A 20,538-nucleotide genomic window follows, 5' to 3' on the forward strand; every position below is an offset into this window, starting at 1 on the left:
GGTGTGCGAATGGCCGAAAACGAACCCCTTCTTCTTCTTTTTATGTCATCCGTGATGTCAGGCTGTCATTTCAAAGCATTACCGCCATCTACTGCAGCGGAGTGCACTTATCTATGAATTACTCTGGCTGAAAAAACATTCTACAGGGGTTATGGCGCAACCTAGTGGCTATTTGTGGTACATTTCCTAAATGTTCCTTCAGAAAACACCGAGCCATCGACGCTTTGTCACCGAAGCAGCTGCCTGCCAGCACAGTGCTTGCTAGATCCGCTTGAATGTAGAAAGATTGAAACGGATCATCCGCATGGGCTATTTGTCTCTCCAAAAACCCAGCGGCAAGAAAAGGATCCAAGGATGGTTTTAGTGCATGTCGGATATCTGGTTCTTCCTGTATTTGGCTCAGTAAGAAATAGAGGTATTTATATTTATTAATCTTTAACACTTACATGTCATGTGCTATGTTCATCTTAATACCACTGGAGCTGCTCGCAAATCTCTTTAGAATACATTCCAACGTGTTGTTGACGAGCGTTACATTTTATTAACAATTGCAAGACCATACTACACATCTTGGTAGTATGGGTCTGGTCCTATTTGCCTAAATATATATCTTTTTCCCCCTTCTCAAATCGAGATGTAGATAATGCTAGCTGTTGACAGCTAACTACTGTAGCTAGTTAGCGCGTGGACCAATGCTATTTAGCTAATGCTAGCTAAACGTTTCGCTATTTTTGGACATTATATATTGTAGCTAGCTAGTCAGTTCCAATTTAAGAAATACTTTACCAAGTAACATTAATGGCAGTGGTGTAATGTCAGACCACAGAGAGTAATGCGTGAAACATGTTTGAAGGTTAGCTAGCTAGCGCGTTCTCTGCAGGTTAGGTTACTGGATAACCTATTTAATCCCAGGATGATGTCATTTGGAGATCATCTTTACTGCTTGCCGAGAGGGTTTTGCGACAAATTCAATTAGCTACGGTAATCTATACAATTTGTATATCACAACTATAGTAGTTTACAAACAGGCAAAATTGACATATTTCAAATTTTCAAAGCTCTTTTAATTAACACGTCGTAGGTTGTTTTTCCCAATATTTAAAACAAGCTATCCACCAGGTGATTTTGCACAAGTCATTTCACGTTGATTCAATACCAAAACATACCGTTTCATAAACCATTTAGGCTACAGTGTAGAGTATAAACTAAATTCATACACTGGCATCAATGATTTCACATTGTGCTTTTTATTTCTGTTCTTATTTCCTGTTTCATAGTATCGAGGCTGGCTCTACATTCTGCATTTATCAGATCTTTGTCGTCCCCCCCCCCCCCCATTCTGTAGCTAATGATCATCTGCTGCTGTGTGGTGTGGCGTGGCCTGTTCTCTGTATTTAGCTGTATTGTGAATCCCTTCTTCATTTCCTATTTCCATCAGAAGACATTGCTATTGTTTTTGTTTAAACGCCCCCAAGAATGTACCATTCACCCACAATTCATTGTTGTGAAAAAAAATGCTAACACCTGTTGTCTCTTTCTGTGAAGTAGCTGTATTGTTAACCCATTTTTAGCTCTTTTAGAGAATCAAATAAATGTAATTGTGAACCGCCCATCCAGTCCTGATATACAACATGCTGTAAATTCCTGTAAAGTGGATACATTTTGCAATTGTTTCGATTTCTGCACTGCTTTACTGAAGACCAGAATTTGGCAAATTTTCTCCATGGAAAGTGCATTGTACAAATGTGGCTAAGTAATGGTAGCAAATTCTCCTATTGGTATTCTTCCATGACATGTAGAACCCATACTTTTTAATATTATGACACACACACAATTAGGATTATCCCTAGTGTGGTCATCTGAGTGATTAAAAAATTGACAACACATCAAAATGGATTAAATACTGGTACACTGTACCTCTTCCCAACAACCTGTCATAACTGTCTCGATTTGTGTAACACTTTGTTCTTCTTGAGAAGGAGCAAAAAACTAATTCTATAAGTAGTAGATACTCACTGGTGGTTAATCACTTCCTAATGATCCTCTAAAAAAAAGTGCAAAATGCTATCCATTTCACAGGGATGCCTATCTCCTGCACTGCTACAGTAAATCCTCTTGTTGAGTAATAACGTCTTTTATTGTTTGGTTGTGGTCGCTCTTTACCCTTTGTTCTGGTAATAGTACTTTCAATGCATGGTCATGTTATGATTCATATGATTTTTTAATTTTTTTTGTACATTGAATAGTAAATTCCAATGTAATTTTTCTGTGGTAAAGATGTACCCTGCTGTACTGTGCTGTAGCCAACCACATCTGCTCATTGGATGCTGCTTTTGTTCTTTTTAACCCTTTCATGGAGCATGGTGAGCCTTGCCTTCAGTCTGTTGTTTATTTTTGTTGCATGGTATTGATATTATTATTATTATTATTATTATTACAACAACCAAAACACAAATTCCACATATACTAATATTTTCCAATAAAGAATATAGTATTTTTCCTAACCTTCAGTGTGCTTCTTGCTGATTTCCATTTGTTGTCTTTATCCCTCCCCTCGTCCCTACCTGCCCACCTCCACCTCACCCACCTCTCCCGCTGTGACAAAGATAGACGATTTCCTTGCATTTCTCATCACAAGGCCTGAATGAGTCTATCCCCTGTCATTCATGGTGATTCTACTAAGACAATTGAAAGTGCAGTGGATCAAATGCTAATTTAGCAGGCCTAACTCATTCTCATTCATTAGTGACTGGTTATGAGCTGAATGTGATATTGTAAAAACCCACCACCACAATCGGATGTTTCTGAAAGTTGTGAAGATTAGACTATTTTCCTAGGCATTTTATAGCCCTGCACCTTCAAATCTACTCCCAACGTAATGATCCAAATGCAATGTAGATATTTGCCTGTTTCTCAACTGTTTTCACAAACACTTTAGTATGTTCATATTAGAAAAGAGCCTAGCAACTGAAGGTGACACAAAGGACTAGATGTAGGTTCGCCCCAAAATGTTGGTGCTAGGCTGTGTATATCTCAGTGGATAGATTTAGTTTGATGGTCTTTTTCCATGACTTCTCTTGCTGCTTGAGTCCAAACTAAAATTTGCCGCCATGGAAAGAAAATGAATTCATAGGACAAGACTATGAAGTCTTGTCCTATGAATTGTGTTCTCCCCTTTCAAATATATTTTGTCATATTGGCATCAATGTCACAATGTAGCCTAGACCTACTTCACGTAAATTGAAAGCCATTCCTTTTCACAATCAATGCTATTTCCATTAGAATTGTCAGCCCTGTCTATCCACATATATATTTACACACACACACAGTATTAAAACCAAGACAGTACATTGGTAGCATCTGGTTCTCCCTCTCGAGCCTCAACAGCAGCCTGTTCTCTTCAGCTGCCAAATAGCTGTGGTTAAGAAGAGGGAAAAAGTACTGAGATGGCATGCAATGCATTCAAGCTATTTCCCCTGAACCAAGGAATCTACATATGGGAAAGCTTCGGGTAGCACTGTGTGTCTGAGTGATAGAAAGAGATATAGGCCGTATGTAAATTGATACTGATTTCTGGTTGGAGATAAAGCCTACAACGTATTTGTCTATGTAGCTTTAACATTTTGCTGATAGAGACATTTGGGTAGTGATACACTTATTTTAATTGAACCTTTATTTAACTGGGCAAGTCAGTTAAGAACATTCTTATTTACAATGACTGCATGCCCCGGCCAAACTCTAACGACGCCGGTCCGATTGTGCGCCGCCCTACGAGACTCCCAATCACAGCAGGTTGTTATACAGCCTGGAATCAAACCGGGGTCTGTAGTGACGCCTCTAGCACTGAGATGAAGTGCCTTAGACCGCTGTGCCATTCGGGAGCCCAACATAAACATTCACAGTGTTGTTGTACTATATGATACAGCCTTGTGTTACCCACAGTTCAACAGGTGAGAACGTTCTCAGAAAAAGGACTCACTCGCAGCAGTCATCACATTGGTAAAATCCTCAGTGATTTATAATGGAGAAACAGTTATATTACAATAAAAAAAACTCGTAGGAATAGATGTTCTGTTTTCTTTGTCCTGTGGATTAGTGGTTGATCAGCAGGATGTCACACAGTAGATCTAGAAACACTTCTGACAGCAGTTGTGCGCTTCTATCAAACGGATTCAAGGTTGTTCTCATATATTACACACAGCCTTATTTGGAAACCACTTGAATACACAATTTTAAATGCACAGTCCTGGCTGCGCCCATTGCCGAAGAGTCAGATGCCCAGAGGTGAGAATCCAAACAGAGGGTCAAAATGTGACATGATGCCATAAAAGACCATTCATGTTTGGAGAAATTAACATTTTCCATGCAGATTGAATGTGTTGCTTCACCATAGGTAAGATTTAGGGCTTTTGTAAAGATCATCCTACAGAAACACAATTACACACACACTCCACGTCTCATACACAATTAATTCTAACCTACCGTTTCTCTCAGGTGTCTAACTCCCTCTTGATGTTTCCACAGGATCCCTCTTTAACCGGCAGCAGCATAGCCATGCTACCTCTTGCCGGCACTTCCAGCTAGGCCCCCATGCCCCGCTGCCCATTGACTTCCCCATGCCCCACCCAGGTCAGCCCCAGTCGGGCATAAACCCCCACCTGGCTCCCTCTGGCCACCAGCATCCTCCCCAGCTCCACTCGCCCCTCAACCCCTTACCCCCCACACCCCAGTTCCAGGACCTCTTGGTCCCCCCTTTCCTACCTCAGGCCTTACACCAGCAATACCTCCTCCAACAGCAGATCCTAGAAGCCCAGAACCGCCGCATCATGCCACCTTCAAGGTATGGGGACTTGGTTTCTGGCTATGCACGCCACTCCCGTAATAACTAGGGTACCTCCATAAGCTTTAGAAATGTCATGTTCTGTACAAACAGCTATATTTTGATGCAACCCCCAAAATCTGTACAGTTTAATAATGTGCCCCTGGTAAAGGAGTAGTTAACCCCAAAGTTTGGCATGTGTTTTCATACTTCAAAAGTGCTTTTAAGTTGAGTCTACATTTCCATGGCATCTGTGGAACCATACAACAGGTTGCAGGGAATGTAATGTGTACAGAAACTTTTGGTTGTCCTGTGTCAGCAGACGCACCCCAGAGAGAATGCCCCACCAGTCCCACAGACTGCGGCTGGGGTACGAGTTTGTTCCTGCCCTCCATGTCCCCCCACAGCCTGTTGGCCAGCAGCCTCGCTACCTGGCCGAAGGCACAGACTGGTAAATAACACACCAGCTTGCGCTCATACAATAGTGTGGCTTTATAGTTAAGTCTAATACATTACTCCTGAACTATGGGTCATCTTAATTTCAAATTTGAGTCCCCTCCCACGGGCATGATGTAATCCAATGACAATCAATGTTGAATAGTTGATGGGTCTGTGAAATGGGCCCAGTGTTTAATTTGTTCTTCTCTCTTCTTTCCTCCTGTCCTGTGTGGTTGGTCAGGGACCTGAGTGTGGACGCGGGGCTGCCCCCCCACCAGTACCACATCCGCCCACTGCCCCAGCACTTTCAACACTACCTGACCTCTCCCCGGATGCATCACTTCCCCAGGAACAGCACCTCCACCCAAGTGGTGAGGACATCACAACAACTTTTGTCATGGAATTTAAATGATCAGAATGGACAGTCCCATTTAAAGTGACGTTTCATGATCTGCACTGCTGGTGTCCTTATTGGCTAAACCACCTGGAGTGTTTGATTTGGTATTCACACCATAGATCATTGGATAGACAGGATTCAGGGATGGCAGGCAGGAAGCAGTATGAAATGCAAAGATGTTTTCTCAGATGAGTTGAGGAGAATGTATCCAGATTACTCCCTTACTGTCTCTCTGTATGTTCTCTCTAGGTTGTCCATGAGATCAGAAACTACCCGTATCCTCAGTTACACCTGCTGGCCCTGCAGGGCCTCAACCCCTCCCGCCATGCATCCGCTGTGAGAGAGAGCTACGAGGTGCAGTCATCCCAGTCACACTGCCAAGTCCCATCAACCCCGTCACACTATCACCCCCTCACACATACACTCTCACCTCTCACACATCCGTCCTTGCCTCTGTGTGTCCAATGCTGTGTGTCCAATGCAGTCTCATGTGGGACTGATCTTCTAATTTCCGCTAGCTCTGTGCTCCAGATGCTTCCGAATCAAAAAAATAACATTGTTTTATGTTTTTTATTTATTTATTTTTTATCGTACTGGAAGAAGATAGTTAATGGTCTTTCCCCAAATGTTGCCTGTAGGAGCTACTGCAGCTGGAGGACAGGTTGGGCAGTGTGAACCGAGGGGCCATCCAGACCACTATTGAAAGGTTCACCTTCCCTCACAAATACAAGAAGGTAAGACTATGCCCTCATAAGTTGTGTTGGTAACAGATGTACTGCGGTAGTAAATATAATAGAGTACCATAAAGTAGAATGACACAGATGAACATTGCCATCTCATTTTAGGTTATTGTTAGCCACATTATCTCTCCAAAGAATACTGTCTGCTTCCACTCCAAACTGACTTATCCAGACTATCTGTTCTGGGGTGCACCCAATTTAAGACCAAGGATGACTCATCTTGTAGGTGAAAGGCCCAATTATTATAAAGCTGTGCAAGTCTGATTTGAATCTACTGTACAGTAATGTGAAAGAATCATAAGCATGACATTTTAAGGAACCAATGAGACAGGAACCCGAAAGGCACTTTTTAAAATGTGTCTTCTGCAGCATACTGTAGGACGATGGTTCTAAACAGGGTTTTTCAGGACAGCCGTTAGTCATATATCAGAACTACACTATGAGGACTTCAACCATAACTATTTTCATGTGAACTATAGATACTTTGCGAATGAAAATGAGAGATACATTGCCAGTGGTAATTGTCGCTGTTGTTGTATATTCTTCTATTTTCCAGAGAATACCCCAGGACCTGAAGCTAGGGCTGGAGGACGAGGAACTGGATACAGATGAGAAGTGTACTATCTGTCTATCAATGCTGGAGGATGGAGAGGATGTCAGGTGGGTCTAGTCAAAATGCTAATGAACATTTGGTGTCATGGAAGGTTTGGTGCCAACACAGTACAGTTTGCAGATCTCTGTGTATCTATGGTCATTTGTATTAACACTCTTCGACATCTTCCTCCACCAACAGGAGATTACCCTGCATGCACCTCTTCCACCAGGCGTGTGTTGACCAATGGCTGGCCACCAGTAGGAAATGCCCCATATGCCGCGTGGACATTGAGACACAGTTGACACCAGACAGCTGATACCTCTTCTCCCTGCCCCTTCCTGTAATACCCCATAGCATCCCTAGGAGGAGCGCTGCCAAACGTCCCCCTTCCCACCCGCATCACTTATGAGCCTGCCTTCTGAGCCAGTCGAAGAAGACAATGAAGGGGACGAGGGAGCGGGGGAGGGAGGGATTAAGAAACCACACTGATCAAACAATAGAGAAACAAAACAGGCTGATGGATGGAGAGAGGCAGAAGGGTGGCAGAATATATAGACAGGTGCTGGGGCTTGATGAGTCTCCATTGGGTTGTGCACAGTAGCATTCGCTTCTCCATACACCTACTCAAAGATGATTCTCTATCAAACCCCCTAGCATGTGTGTGTATTGTGTTGCTGAGGGTTTATATATATAGGTCTATGTTCGACCGCTGATGTGTGTTGGTCTTCCTCCGTGTGATGAAACCCAAACGCTGAGCTTTAACTACAGCACATCTGTGCAAAATATGAAGAGATGAAATCAGTACGGGAATGTTTCTTGAAATGAGCTTCTATGGCCTAATGCTTATGGTGTAATGGAGTGTAGTAGTCTTGTAATTGATCGGCAGTATTTACAACAGAGTGACCGTGTTGTGTAGCAAGCAAACATCCCACTTTGAGAAATAAGATGGGGGGGGGGGGGAGAGGGAAAATACTCCTATTTAACAAAGGGGAATAGGCTTACAGGCAATGAGGAAGTGCTAGCTATGTACAAAGGCCAAACATTCTGTGGGTTTCCAGTACAGTAGATCTCTGCCATCACAGTGGATGCTAGAGATGCTATCCAGGCATGGCTTCAGTGGTCTGTATTGTGCTGTAGTGGGGCCTCTATAGTCTAGAACAGAGGCCCCAGATATGCATGCTCTATGGCAGGCTTGGGCTGTCTTGTGATTGTGGAGCAGTAGAAAGTCTGCAGTCTCTCTGCATGTGAACCATAAACAGTATGACTCTCTTACTCATCCATGGAGCAGGATGAAGTTCCCCCTAGACGCTGATCTTTGGTCACTGCTGCGTCTCCCTTCCTAATGATTAAGATTAGGATTGGGGGAGGGGTACACTGATTTCAAGAACTGCGCTTATGGGCAATTTCTACTCACAGCCTCATCCATAGCACGATCTTAAAGGCTGGGGATGCAGTGTCTGTGTCTTGTCTTTAGAGTGAATACAATGTCATCCTTTTCTAACATATACCAGTACCTTATTGCCTACAGAACAAGCACATGTGAGTTATACAGTGCATAGCAAACAACCTCTGTTTAGGTTCCCTTAATTTCAATCTCAGTTGCTCCCGTTGTTCAATACAGGAATACAGCTGGTGTTCCTAGGATATATCCAACTAGTAGGCCTTTGTTCTGTGTCCTAGAATGTGTAAGATGGTCCCCCATGATGGTAGTTGTGTATGGTATTGCTAGAACCACTGTAAACTGTTCAGTGATGGAAGCTGTTTTCTCTATATCGTGCATGAATCATGTTGGTGTAGTTCACTTGAACGAGGGTTAAAGGGAGAAAAAGCCATTCGTTTGAAAATACCAAACAATTATTCTTACTATTTACATTTCTTTGATTTGTTTAATTTTTTTTCTTCATTTTGGTTTTCTTACTATCAATTTGTTTTGAGCGCTCATGCCAATTTGGACATTGGACCAAGTAAAGCCAAGTCCTTGTCCATTTTTTTTTTTTACAATTCTGAAGACATGGCTTCAATGCTGCAAAAAAAAACAACATATTTATTAATGTAGCTTGTGTTTTGTAAATGCACTAAAATATGGGGTTTCCTGAAGTAGATTTGGTGGTGTGGGGTCTCCTTGTTCTAGCTTATGCGTCTGTGTTCGTTACACATGTCTTCATGCTTCCTTGTGTACTTTTGGAGGTTGACTTGACTGTGTTGCGTTTTTTGTTTTCCTTTGTCCAAACCCTCCATCCAAAAAAAAAACTAGACAGACAAACAAGGAGGGTTGCTACTTCACATAGGATGCTGTGAGTTGAAATGCCTTAAGTATTTAACAATCATAATTTATTACTAACCGTAGCTATTGTGGTGGCATATTTCATGTATTTTCTCTCTTGATTTTGCAATTGAATCAATCTATTTATTTAGAAATAACACAATGTAAAAAAATAAATAATAATACCTCATTATGCATTGGTTGGTGGGGATGCTTTGCATGCAAGTTGCGTTTTTCATAAGGAGAACATGTAATTTGGAAGGGTGTAATGTGAGCTGTCTCTAGCCAACGTGGTGCTGTTGATCTTGATTTACATTCCATTCAATGTCATATCGAAGATCCCCCCCCCCCTGCTTTGATCGAGTGGACAGACTGTGACTAGGTACACATTTTTTAGCATGTAAACCTCCTAGCATGGCTATACCCCTTGCTGGCATAGAGGAAATATGATACTCTTTTATTTTTCATATTTATCCCTGATCATTACCAGTTTCTCAGTTTGTTTTCATTTACCTCGTTTGTATATTTCACCATATCTGAATGTTGGGTGTCTCCATTCAGACCATACATTTCTCTGGCCCAGCTATATTAACTCTTCCCATATGAATGAATAACTCCATTATTAGGTACTTTGTATTGCTGGCAAATGCTGTGTTTGTGTAGTTAGGTGCGAGAGGTGGCTAACATGATAAACTTGAGCTATTGGGTCTTATTTTTTTCTGGTGTAATACTCTAGTGTGGTTTTACACCTGGGTATAATAAGCTAACCACCCGTTTTCTGTGTGCATTTTCTTAATAATAACAATTTATTAATCCGACATATATCCGATTGGAATGAAGCTGACTGGTCTTATTTTTTATTTTTCCTGCTGTCACTGGCCTTACCCCATATCTAGGGCCAAGAGATTTTCCTGGTCAGGAAAAACTCCTGACTTGCCCTCTGTCCTCTACAGACGGTATACTGCGTTAGCGGACAGTAGCCATAGTATTTTAACTCAAGCTGGTGAAGGGGAATGAACAGTAGAATCCTAAAGCACAAGCTTTCTAATGCATGTCCTCCTCAGGTTTTCATATGTGTACATGGGCGTAGCTGTAGACGTGTTTAATATGAGGCTGTACCTTCTTGAATATTACAGATGTTTTCTTTGCTGCTGACAAACTGTTGATGAAACTAACCTGCCAGTGATTTAAAGGGAAGTGGCCATCTTTGTACAACACACTGCTGTTTTGCTGTAACTGCGCAATGTGTTATGAGCTGGGGTATTTTATAGACGAAGTATGTATCAATAACATGAAAAGCAATAGCTAAATGATAATGAAGAATAACATGGATCAGTGAATATTGTGGAAAATCTTTAGATTTACTTTTGGTGGATTTTGTACTGTATTTATTACTAATGATGATGCAAAAAGTTGCATAGCTTAACCCAAACTGTTCTGTCTCCTTTTTTTATTTATTGTCTTGTATATGATCTTTTTGTATGTGTTTTTCAAATAAACTGCCCAAAATGCTGAAAGTACCTGGTTAAGGATTATTCAATTTTTCTAGTAAATACTTAACTTCATGACACAAGAATCAGTACAAATGTTTATAAACACAAAGCAAGTATAAAATCTAAATATCAGCAATAATCCTAACAATTGGGCTAAATGGACACACAGAGCCTGTGCATGAAATACATGTGGTGTATCTAGTCCAGCATGAGTGAATAGTGGTGTATCTAGTCCAGCATGAGTGAATAGAATCACATGTTATGAATATGCTTCTGAGTATCATTTGTTTCTATATAGTTATCACCTATGTTCTCTGTTTATGTTTCACAAAGTTAAATATTAAAACATACAAATAAAATTCTGATTGAAAAGTACTCCAGAACCCCCCCCCCCCCCCCCCCCCCCCCCACCACCAATACATAAATAGCTGGTCCCAAGTCCCTTAAAACCTTTTAAGGATCAGACCCTTTTATCAATTTTTTGCCTAAAATGACATAACAAATCTAACTGCATGTAGCTCAGGACCTGAAGCAATGATATGCATATTCTTGATACCATTTGAAAGGAAACACTTTGAAGTTTATGGAAATGTGAAATTAATGTAGGATAATATAACACATTAGATCTGGTAAAAGATAATGCAAACAAAAAAACACGTTCATTTTTTTTTTTTTTCATTATCTTTGAAATGCAATAGAAAGGCCATAATAAATCAGAAACAGAAGGGGTTCAAACTTTAGAAGTTCCTACATTTTAATATAAAAATTGGTTTTATCAGACAAAACTATGCTACATTTTATCTCTGGGTCCCCCAGGATGACAAATCAGAGCAAGATTACTGAATGTAAGTACATTATTTACCTTCAGAGGTGAATGTATCAAACCAGTTGCCGTGATAAAAGTTTTGTAGTTGTGCACTCCTAAAACAATAGCATGGTATTTTGTCACTGTAATAGCTACTGTAAATTGGACAGTGCAGTTAGATTAACAAGAATTTAAGCTTTCTGCCCATATAAGACATGTCTATGTCCTGAGACATTTTCTTGTTACTTACAAAGTCATGCTAATCACATTAGCGCACGTTAACGCAACCGTCCCGGTGGAGCGACAACGATCCCGTAGAGGTTACTCTAGAGTCAACGTCCGCGCCTCCATGGGAAATCTAATTAGCATAACATAATAAACAAATCCCCATAAAAATATGTCTGTTTAAACTAGAGATATGTTTTTTGCATGAGCTGATAATCTACCGCCTCCTACAATGGCGACTTTCCGCATCTGCGGGATGGCCGAGCTACAGCTGTGCTTGTCAGACCATGAGACATCTCGAAAATCGGTCCTCTCACAAAAACCTTTGTAGCATCCGAATGGTTTGGCATCCAAACTAATATGACCACTCTATGGAAAGATGAGACTCTCACGAACACAACGGTCACGTGACTTGTCTAAAGTCGGTACCACCGATCTGCCAACTTCTGTCTGTATCGTCTGAACAGTTTGGCTAGGACGCCCACAAGCATCACAAGACTCGTCTGAAGGTAGCCCAGTACCAGTTAAACCAATTAATGGAACAGTATATTTGGAAGTAGTTTAGTGTTAAAAAAAAAGGGGGGAGGTTAAATATGGGTACATTTAAAAAATATAAAAAAATCCTGATCTTTCTTACATCTTTCAGATATAGGACAGCCACTTTAAAACAAACTTAATTTTGATTTATTTTTTTCCAGGTATGAATCTATTGACTAATAGCAGTAAGCCCCCCCCCCCCCCGACTTAGACTACTAAGGGTTAACATGGATACAGATTGTCAGTATTTGGGGTAGAGCACTCTTTGTATCTGCCCATCTGCCTTCTGAGGATCCAACCACTTCCCACACAGGAAGATAGTGGTGACCGAGTTGGCTGTGTTGGTAACCTCTACACACTCCAGGTACCAACCAGAGTTGTGGCTTGAGCCATCATGCTCAACTTTGACCCTCAGTAGCTCCCCTAAATCCAACATCTCCAGAATAAAATGATCTGTTTGTCCCCGCTCAAAAAGGTTTCGGAACTTCTGCTTTAAGGAACGCTTTCCAGAATCCCCATTGGAGCCATATATGGTGATGTAAACGTTAGAGTCAGTTCCGGCCCTTTTGACGTCGCCGGTGATGACGATTATCTCGTATTTGACGGGCACGAGGCTGCGGACCTTGCTGGCAAAGCTCTCAATGGTCTTAAAGCATTCAAAGGTCAGAAACTTGTCCCGTTTGGCTGCTAGAGGGATCTGGGCATCACAGTGGAATAAATACCTGGACAGGAACAGAAAGAGAAGCATAATGACATGAGTATAGACACGACGAGGAAAAAGACCTGTCTTTGTTTCCCAGAAGTTTTCACTCACTTGTTTCCAAGTCCCTTCTCTGTCACCACAACTTCCAGGACGTGCCAGAAGGACTCACCCTTCACCTTTTTGCTGTCTTTAGTCGTGTGCCCCACACAGATGCCAGCTATCTCACCCACATGCTTGGAGGAAAACTCAAATGTGTCTGTGGCTCCACTGAAAAGAGACATCCACAGGATTTTACTCTCCCTTCTTTGATATCTGTAAAAATAATTGTTCTTCTAAGCACAGTATGAACTTCACTGTCCTGAAATTAATGGCCTGCTGAAAACAGTAAGATAAAGAGAAAAGGTAGAACGCCAGAGCACTTGAAAGAGAAGAGAAGATTCTTTAGGGGAACCAATAACAAGAGAATGGCTTGAAGTGTTTCTTTGAGAACCTACCAAAGGAACCTCTTTTTCTTTGAACTATTCTCTAGCACAAACTCCTTTGAACGTCCCCTCTTTCCTTCCAGCACGATCCACACATTCTCCTTGGTGTCTGCGTCATCAGTGTTAGCTGTTGTTGTGGCAATTTCATATTCTGGAGAAAGAATAAAAAAATGCAACCTCTTAAATTCTAACTGAATTTATTCATAACATATGTGCCTGCCATGTAAAATATAATAATAGATCTACAATCCCTAGCCTAGATGTTAGGTGTAGGGATTCAAAGGAAATGTAAACTGATCTGGTAGACTACATTCACTTATATGTTGATATTCATTTATATGGAGTCTCAATTAACCGAACATTCCAAATGGTAAATCTAATAGAGCGGCCATCCACTTATCATGGCTCACTAGTCTACATCAGGGTCAGAGGTGAACTCACTGGTCTTGTCACTGAAGTCTAGGATGTCGTTGTTGGCACAGGCCAGCTCTGTCATGATCTGCCCGTTGTCCACATTCTTGGCCAGCCAGCGGCCACATGGGAAACGGAAATTCTGGTCCATGGTCTCATCTTTCACATCAATGTACTCCAGGTGCCAACCCGGAGCAGGACCTGAGAGAAACACAGGTTTATGGCTTATATTCTTGCCTCTATTCCAATCAGCCACTTCAAGACTTAGTTTAGTTTTCCCTTGCTGTAAATCCCGTGTACAGAACTTTAGATGCCAAGAAATCTATCAATCAAAAGTGAGAAAGAAAGCTCTCCTGTGTCCTGTTTCAGTCCGTTTGGCCACCGCCATCACCGTTTGTGATAAAACTATGTGGCATGGCACATGAAGACCTGTTCCTCACCCTTGTTGTCGTGCCATACGCGGATCTTGGAAAGCTCTCCCAGGCTGAGGATGTCTGGGAAGCGGAACACATCTTTTGACTTCCGCTCAAACTTGTTTCTGCTACCTCCCTCCTTTAGTGCCAGCGTACCAGTGTCTCCGTTCTCACCAAACACTATCAGGAACACGTTGGCATCAGTGCCCGCGCCTGGAAGAGAGGGGGAAAAGGGATATTAAAGATGGTGAGAAAAAAAAGGTAGAACTAGGGGGTGCCTAGTGGGTGCAGGAGTTTTTCCCATGTGGAATTTTGTTCTCATGTGGAGCTGTTGTGACCCACCTCCGATGTCACTGGTCTGGACCTGGATGATGTAGGTGGTCCTCTCCACCATCTCCTCCTCATCCACCACCGCTGCCAGCTCACAGATCTTAGTCCTTTTGGGCCCTTTGGTCTTCGACAGCCAGTTCTCATTGGTAAACACAGACACCTCCTCTGTAGTCAGGTTATGCATCACGATCTAGAGGACACGTACAGTATGCCATACATACCATACATTTATATGAACATTTTAATCTATTAGCAGACTCTCAGGGTAATTTACAGAAACTGTTTTGAGATAAGGCTGAAATAAACACAATACAGTATGGGGGAACTCCGACCCAAGTTAAGCGCGTGTAAATGGAGCGTAATTCTTTTCTCTCTAAGCATATTCTGACCTTGATCTTAAGCATGAGAATAGGATGCTATTCACCCGCTACTCATTTGGGGTGGAGATCAAATAAATGAAGGTGTGGCAGAAGTATGTCTATGGCAGCGTTTCCCAAACCCGGTCCTCGGGATCCCAAGGGGTACGAGTTTAGGTTTTTGCCCTAGCTCTACACAGCTGATTCAAATAATAAACTAATCATCAAGCTTTGATTATTTCAATCAGCTGTGTAGTACTAGGACAAAAAACAAAACGTGCACACCTTGGGGCCCCCAGGACCGAGTTTGAGAAACGCTGGTCTACGGATATGCCTTCTGACCTTGTCTTAATTTCCCTAATAATTCCACCACCTTTACGAGTGAGGAAACCATGAACAAGGTCTAACGAACCTGCCTATTCCAAGTGGAAAAAGCATTCTACTTTGTTTTTCCAAATAGGAATCCAACCATTCAGAGGGCCTCCTGAGTGACGCAGTGGTCTAAGGCACCGCATCACAGTGCTAGCTGTGCCACTAGAGATCCTGGTTCGAGTCCAGCTGGCCGGGACGGGAGACCCATGGGGCGGCGTACAATTGGCCCAGCATCGTCCGAGTTAGGGGAGGGTTTGGCTGGCCGGGACTTCTGTGGCGGGCTGACACGGTTGCCAGGTGTGTGGTGTATTCTCTGACATATTGGTGCGGCTGGCTTCCGGGTTAAGCGGGCATTATGTCAAGAAGCAGTGCGGCATGGCTGGGTCGTGTTTCGGAGGATGCACGGCTCTTGATTGTCTCCCGAGTCTGTACAGGAGTTGCAGCGATGGGACAAGACTGTAACTACCAATTAGACACCATGAAATTGGGGAGAGAAAAGGGTTAATAAAAAAGGAATCGAACCATTCTGCATTACAACTTAATAAGATCCAGGTAAATGAGTAATCTGTTTGGATAAGGGAATTGTAAATATAAATTACACATGTTTTACATCTATTTGTTGCACCCTCTACAACCACTGTGATTATTATTTGACCATGCTGGTCATCTATGAACGTTTGGACATCTTGAAGAACGATCTGGCCTTAATGGCCATGTACTCGTATAATCTCTACCCGGCACAGCCAGAAGAGGACTGGCCACCCCTCAGAGCATGGTTCCTCTCTAGGTTTCTTCCTAGATTCCAACCTTTCCAGGGAGTTTTTCCTAGCCACCGTGCTTCTACATCTGCATTGCTTTCTGTTTGGGGTTTTAGGCTGGGTTTCTGTATAAGCACTTTGTGACATCTGCTGATGTAAAAAGGGCTTTATAAATATATTTGATTGATTGATTTTACCGTATAATCGCTGGAGGAGACAAATGTGCAACCAGTCATATGGCAGCAAACTGAAGCATTGCAACATATCGACTTTCCCACAGTAAAGTTTATGAAATGTTGTGTCATTATGCAGAATTTAAATTGTACAGCCTTTTAACTTGCAGGGATGGGCACTCTCAAATGTCTTAATTATAGGCTACCCCGACTTTCTCTGTTTCCTATTTCTATCATGTTAAATATGATCCACTGTCAGTGTCGATCTGTTTCCTATTTCTATCAGGTTAAATATGATCCACTCTCAGTAGGCCTAATAACTACACATATTCAACAACCCATTTACTGTTGGTTCCCTTCAGTTGGTAGGCTTTAGCCTATATTATCATTCCATTTAATTACATTGTTTCGTTTACCTTTTATTTGCTGAGGATCACATGTAGGCTAATTAAATCGTTATGGAGTGGAGTGCAGACCAAGCCGTAACAGTTTGAACCCGACCCATTGGCGCATTAATGGTTAGTGTAGGCAATAGATGATGGTCTAGCCTACTATTTTACACTATTTCCCCTATTATAATTCTATGTACACTAAACTTCCAACATTATCATGGGTTGAAGAACTGAATGTGGCAAACCATCGTTTTCTTTCTTTTGTGCTTAAAGGCTCTACAAACCAGTTTTCTTAATGATTCATAAATACTTTCCTAAACCTAAATGATCAACAAGATCAGAGTATTTTTTTAAATCTATCAATTGGTGCTGAAACGGAGATGAATAAGCATATATTTAGATGGCTTTCTTTCATTGATCCCTAATATTCTGAACCCGTTCTCTCAGTATATTCTAGTCTGTTGACAAAATTCAAACTAAAAGGTACACCGTATTTAAAGGGATGGCTTACGATAAATGTACTGAAAACCCTATTAGATGAAAACTTCACGAGAAATTCTGTTGACCAGCAAGTGGGAGGGTTTTCAGCAGTTTAATGTAATTTATTCAGAGCGCGCAAGGTAGCCAAAGCTGCAGAGTGCGATACAAGACTGAATAAGGTGTTAATACGAAATACTGAGAAGTGCGTAGGAAAGGCACATATAGGAAAGACGTACATTTCCTAAGTCTGAATCGGCCCCTATGAGCACAGTAAGTTTGAGTGCCAACCCTGTCGAGGAACCAGTCAGGGCGACTCCCAGAGCCGTCGATGCGAACCCTGATCTTCTTCAGAGGAGCGACGTCATCTATCTCCAGGTTAAACGTGTCCTCTTGACCTCTCTCAAACCTGTGGAGGAAGACATGGCTAGATAAGTACAAGGGCTCCAATGGTTCGAATAATCGTGGCCAAGAAGAAAATTGCCTCTTAAACTCTGAACCCCTCTGGTGGCATTTTCTAAATGACGCATAATACTGTATACTACCCTCACAAAGTACATTTCAGTTTCAAAACTATAAGTCCTACAAACACATACTGTTAGAAAGGTAAGGACTGTGGGATTCTTATAAAAGTGTCAGAAACAATGCGACAAAAGAATTACTGAAATGTACAGTTTTTTTGTACAGTGCCCCCCAATTGTCCCCATGTTGGAGAATAAGAGATTTGAAAGTCTAGGTTTGAAATAAAACATGTCACCAATTACTGTTCCAGAAGTATTTTTTTTAATATAAAGAATATACATTTGTCAGTTCTTTTGGCCTCGAAACATGCGCAAACTCCCATAGGAACACAGCCATTTTAAAAGTGCAGGGCTTGTGCCTTCATTTATCGTCTTATAGGAATGATATACTTATGAGAGAGCTGAAGTCTCTATCCATCTTTGCTGTAAATACACCCCCTGTCTGATTCCAAATTCGTCCACTAGATCGCAGTAGGAGATCACATGACGTCTCTTGAAACCAGTTGCGTCTAGTTTAGGTAATGTGAGTCACTGTGCTAAAATGGCTGAACGGATTTTCAAGCCTGACATCTTAAAATGACCTTAGCAATTAAGGCTTTCAAGTTTGTGTTGTTGAATTAAGACAGGTGAGGAACCTTAAAACGTATTTTCCCATTCACGTTTCCTATTGTAAACGATGAGCTAGATCAACGGCGCATGTGGAGGATGCATACAAGGAAATGTGGATGGAGAAGCATATGCATTGCTTTACAATGACTACCAGGGTGTACCCTTTCCATGCATACTAAATGTTTGCACTTTTGGTGACTTGACCTACATTGCATACTCCATGAATATGACCATAGCGTATTATTTATGGCCTTCATGTGAGCCGGTGAAAAAACTTGCCGGCCCAGTACATGGCCCAAAGCAACTGTTCAGAGTTTAACAGGCTAGGGTAGGGTACCCCATAATATCATCACATGGACATCCCCCGATGTTGTCCCCCTAATGTTGGTACAGCCCTATACAAGTCAACCCAGTCAACACTAGAGTCACTCTATTGAATGACAGTGTGATGTCACCTGTCCTCATTCTTGGGCAGCAGCATCTCCTCTGTGCTCCCATTGGCTCCAAACACAGACAGGAAGATGTTGGTGTCCGTCCCTGCATCCTGGGTGTCGCCTGTGATGACCGTGGCCACATAGATGATCTGGAGGGGAAACATACATGTGTCCTGTATTTAAGCCCCATTGAGATAGCAGAATCTCTTTCAAGGAAGCCCTCACCACGAATGAGCATCCCAAGCACAGGTATGTATATAAACATCCAATCACATTGAAAACACCTCTCTGTCACATAGCGGTATTCAGTGTGTTATTGTCCCAACAAACTTACCTTCCGGACGATATTGATACTGTTGGCATCTAGTACGTTGAACAGTCTGCCGGTGAGACCGTCGCCTCTGTCCTTGGCTAACCAGCACTTACACTGGAAGATGTACTTGATGCCTTTGGTCGGCACAGCAACCGACAGCTCGTCCACCAACCAGCAGCTCTCTGGGGTTGCCCCATTATGACCCAGCTGGAAGGGGGAGAGAAAGAGCAAGAGGGAGAGAAAGAGATAAATATAGGAAGCGAGGAAGAGAGAGAGGTAGAGGCAACCACAAAAGCTGGTAACCTATTAAAATCAAATAACCAAATATCAGCCTTATTCTTAGCTTAATCCTAACCCTACATGGGTAATGAACAGCTTCCATTCTAGCATGACAAGCCTAGTGAGTAGCGTCCTCATCCTTACCTCCACCCTCTTGATCTCTCCCACGTCAGTTCCGTAACACTGGAAGTTCTCCATGGTCCCTGCGGCGAAGCTCTTCTTCCCCTCAGGCAGGTCCAGCCACAGACGCTCCGTCTCAATGTCATTGGGTCCCATAACGATGACATAAACCCTGGCTGTGGTGCTGGCGTCAGGGTCCATAGCAGTAGACACAGTGAAGTGGTAGGGGATGACTGGCCAGCAGGAAGGAAAGAGAACACCCACACAGTGTTTACATGCTCCCAGAGTTTAATGAAGCAATGTTGCAAACAATGTGCTCGCTTACCTGGACCTTCCTCTACGACCGCCTTTTTCTTCTTCTTCTTGTTTGCATTCCTGTCCAGCCCTGTCTTGGCCTGGGTGCTCTTCTTGTTTGGATCAACGTTCCTCTCACCCTCATAATCCTGGGAAGTGCCAAAACAATCCACTAAAGAACATCACAATGATGCCAACAGTTCTGATGAGACTAGAACAATGCCAGAAGCTCTGGATATTGCTTTGGGGGGGCTTTGTGTGAAAAAATCTGTAATATATACACTATTACTGTTACCTTGATGTAGAAGGTTCTCTCGATGCGTTTGTCCTCCTTCTTCTTGGAAAGCCAACGCTCACACAGGAACATATATACCTCCTCTGTTTCCATGTCCATCACCTCTACCTGGTCCAGGTACCAGTCTGACCCCATAAATTCGGAGTTGTCGTGGCGAATACGGATCTTAAACACCTGGCCAAGATCCACCGCCTCGATGGAGAACTTATCCACCTGGGAGAGAGAAGAAGAAAGGACCCCATGCAGTGAAGTCAAATTAACCGGTCTGCTCTTAGGGACTACGATGGACTGAGAGAGGCTTGAGGGAATCAGGGACCAGTCCTCCATTACATTAATTAGTTACCCCTAATAGACAGTGTTAGTATCCCATGGAACTACATGGTAAACTACACTGAACAAAAATATAAACGGAACATGCAAGATTTTACTGAGTTACAGTCGACATAATGAAATCAATCAATTTAAATACATGAATTATGCCCTAATCTATGGAT

General features: G+C 42.3%; 2 protein-coding genes across 4 annotated transcripts in view; one reads left to right on the forward strand and one right to left on the reverse strand.

Annotated features, from left to right (window-relative positions):
* Window positions 1-206: 206 nt before the first annotated feature.
* LOC110525947 (E3 ubiquitin-protein ligase ARK2C) lies at window positions 207-10,769 on the forward strand. 2 transcript variants are annotated; one of them, XM_021606474.3, is made up of 8 exons: window positions 207-415; window positions 4,525-4,840; window positions 5,139-5,270; window positions 5,499-5,628; window positions 5,904-6,008; window positions 6,293-6,388; window positions 6,951-7,054; window positions 7,188-10,769. In XM_021606474.3, the coding sequence occupies exons 1-8, from the start codon at window positions 355-357 to the stop codon at window positions 7,303-7,305; spliced, it is 1,062 nt and encodes a 353-aa protein (XP_021462149.1). In that variant the 5' UTR covers window positions 207-354; the 3' UTR covers window positions 7,306-10,769. The 2 variants fall into 2 exon arrangements, with proteins under 2 accessions (XP_021462149.1, XP_021462151.1); XM_021606476.3 differs by having other exon boundaries at window positions 5,142-5,270.
* Window positions 10,770-11,474: 705 nt separating this feature from the next.
* The window catches only part of LOC110525948 (lipoxygenase homology domain-containing protein 1), a 40,856-nt gene continuing 31,792 nt past the window's right edge, over window positions 11,475-20,538 (reverse strand). For both annotated transcript variants that reach the window (XM_090237926.1, XM_036980101.2), the window contains 12 exons: window positions 20,045-20,257; window positions 19,781-19,898; window positions 19,480-19,688; window positions 19,078-19,263; window positions 18,765-18,892; window positions 17,471-17,588; window positions 14,664-14,841; window positions 14,349-14,534; window positions 13,939-14,109; window positions 13,510-13,648; window positions 13,127-13,282; window positions 11,475-13,034 (listed from right to left, as the gene is read on the reverse strand). In XM_090237926.1, the coding sequence (XP_090094052.1) occupies window positions 12,554-13,034; window positions 13,127-13,282; window positions 13,510-13,648; window positions 13,939-14,109; window positions 14,349-14,534; window positions 14,664-14,841; window positions 17,471-17,588; window positions 18,765-18,892; window positions 19,078-19,263; window positions 19,480-19,688; window positions 19,781-19,898; window positions 20,045-20,257 (2,283 nt within the window). In that variant the 3' untranslated portion in view covers window positions 11,475-12,553. The remainder of the gene's footprint in view (window positions 13,035-13,126; window positions 13,283-13,509; window positions 13,649-13,938; window positions 14,110-14,348; window positions 14,535-14,663; window positions 14,842-17,470; window positions 17,589-18,764; window positions 18,893-19,077; window positions 19,264-19,479; window positions 19,689-19,780; window positions 19,899-20,044; window positions 20,258-20,538) is intronic.

Source organism: Oncorhynchus mykiss, chromosome 6, assembly GCF_057628025.1.
Source record: "Oncorhynchus mykiss isolate SJ-2025 chromosome 6, ASM5762802v1, whole genome shotgun sequence".
NCBI lineage: Eukaryota > Metazoa > Chordata > Actinopteri > Salmoniformes > Salmonidae > Oncorhynchus > Oncorhynchus mykiss.

Excerpts from the sequence above, each read along its gene's own strand:
- LOC110525947 (XM_021606474.3), top strand. The coding sequence starts at position 355 with ATGGTTTTAGTGCATGTCGGATATCTGGTTCTTCCTGTATTTGGCTCA. Across the intron at positions 416-4,524 it reads TGGCTCAGTAAGAAATAGAG|GATCCCTCTTTAACCGGCAG; the intron begins GTATTTATATTT and ends ATGTTTCCACAG. Across the intron at positions 5,629-5,903 it reads ACAGCACCTCCACCCAAGTG|GTTGTCCATGAGATCAGAAA; the intron begins GTGAGGACATCA and ends TGTTCTCTCTAG.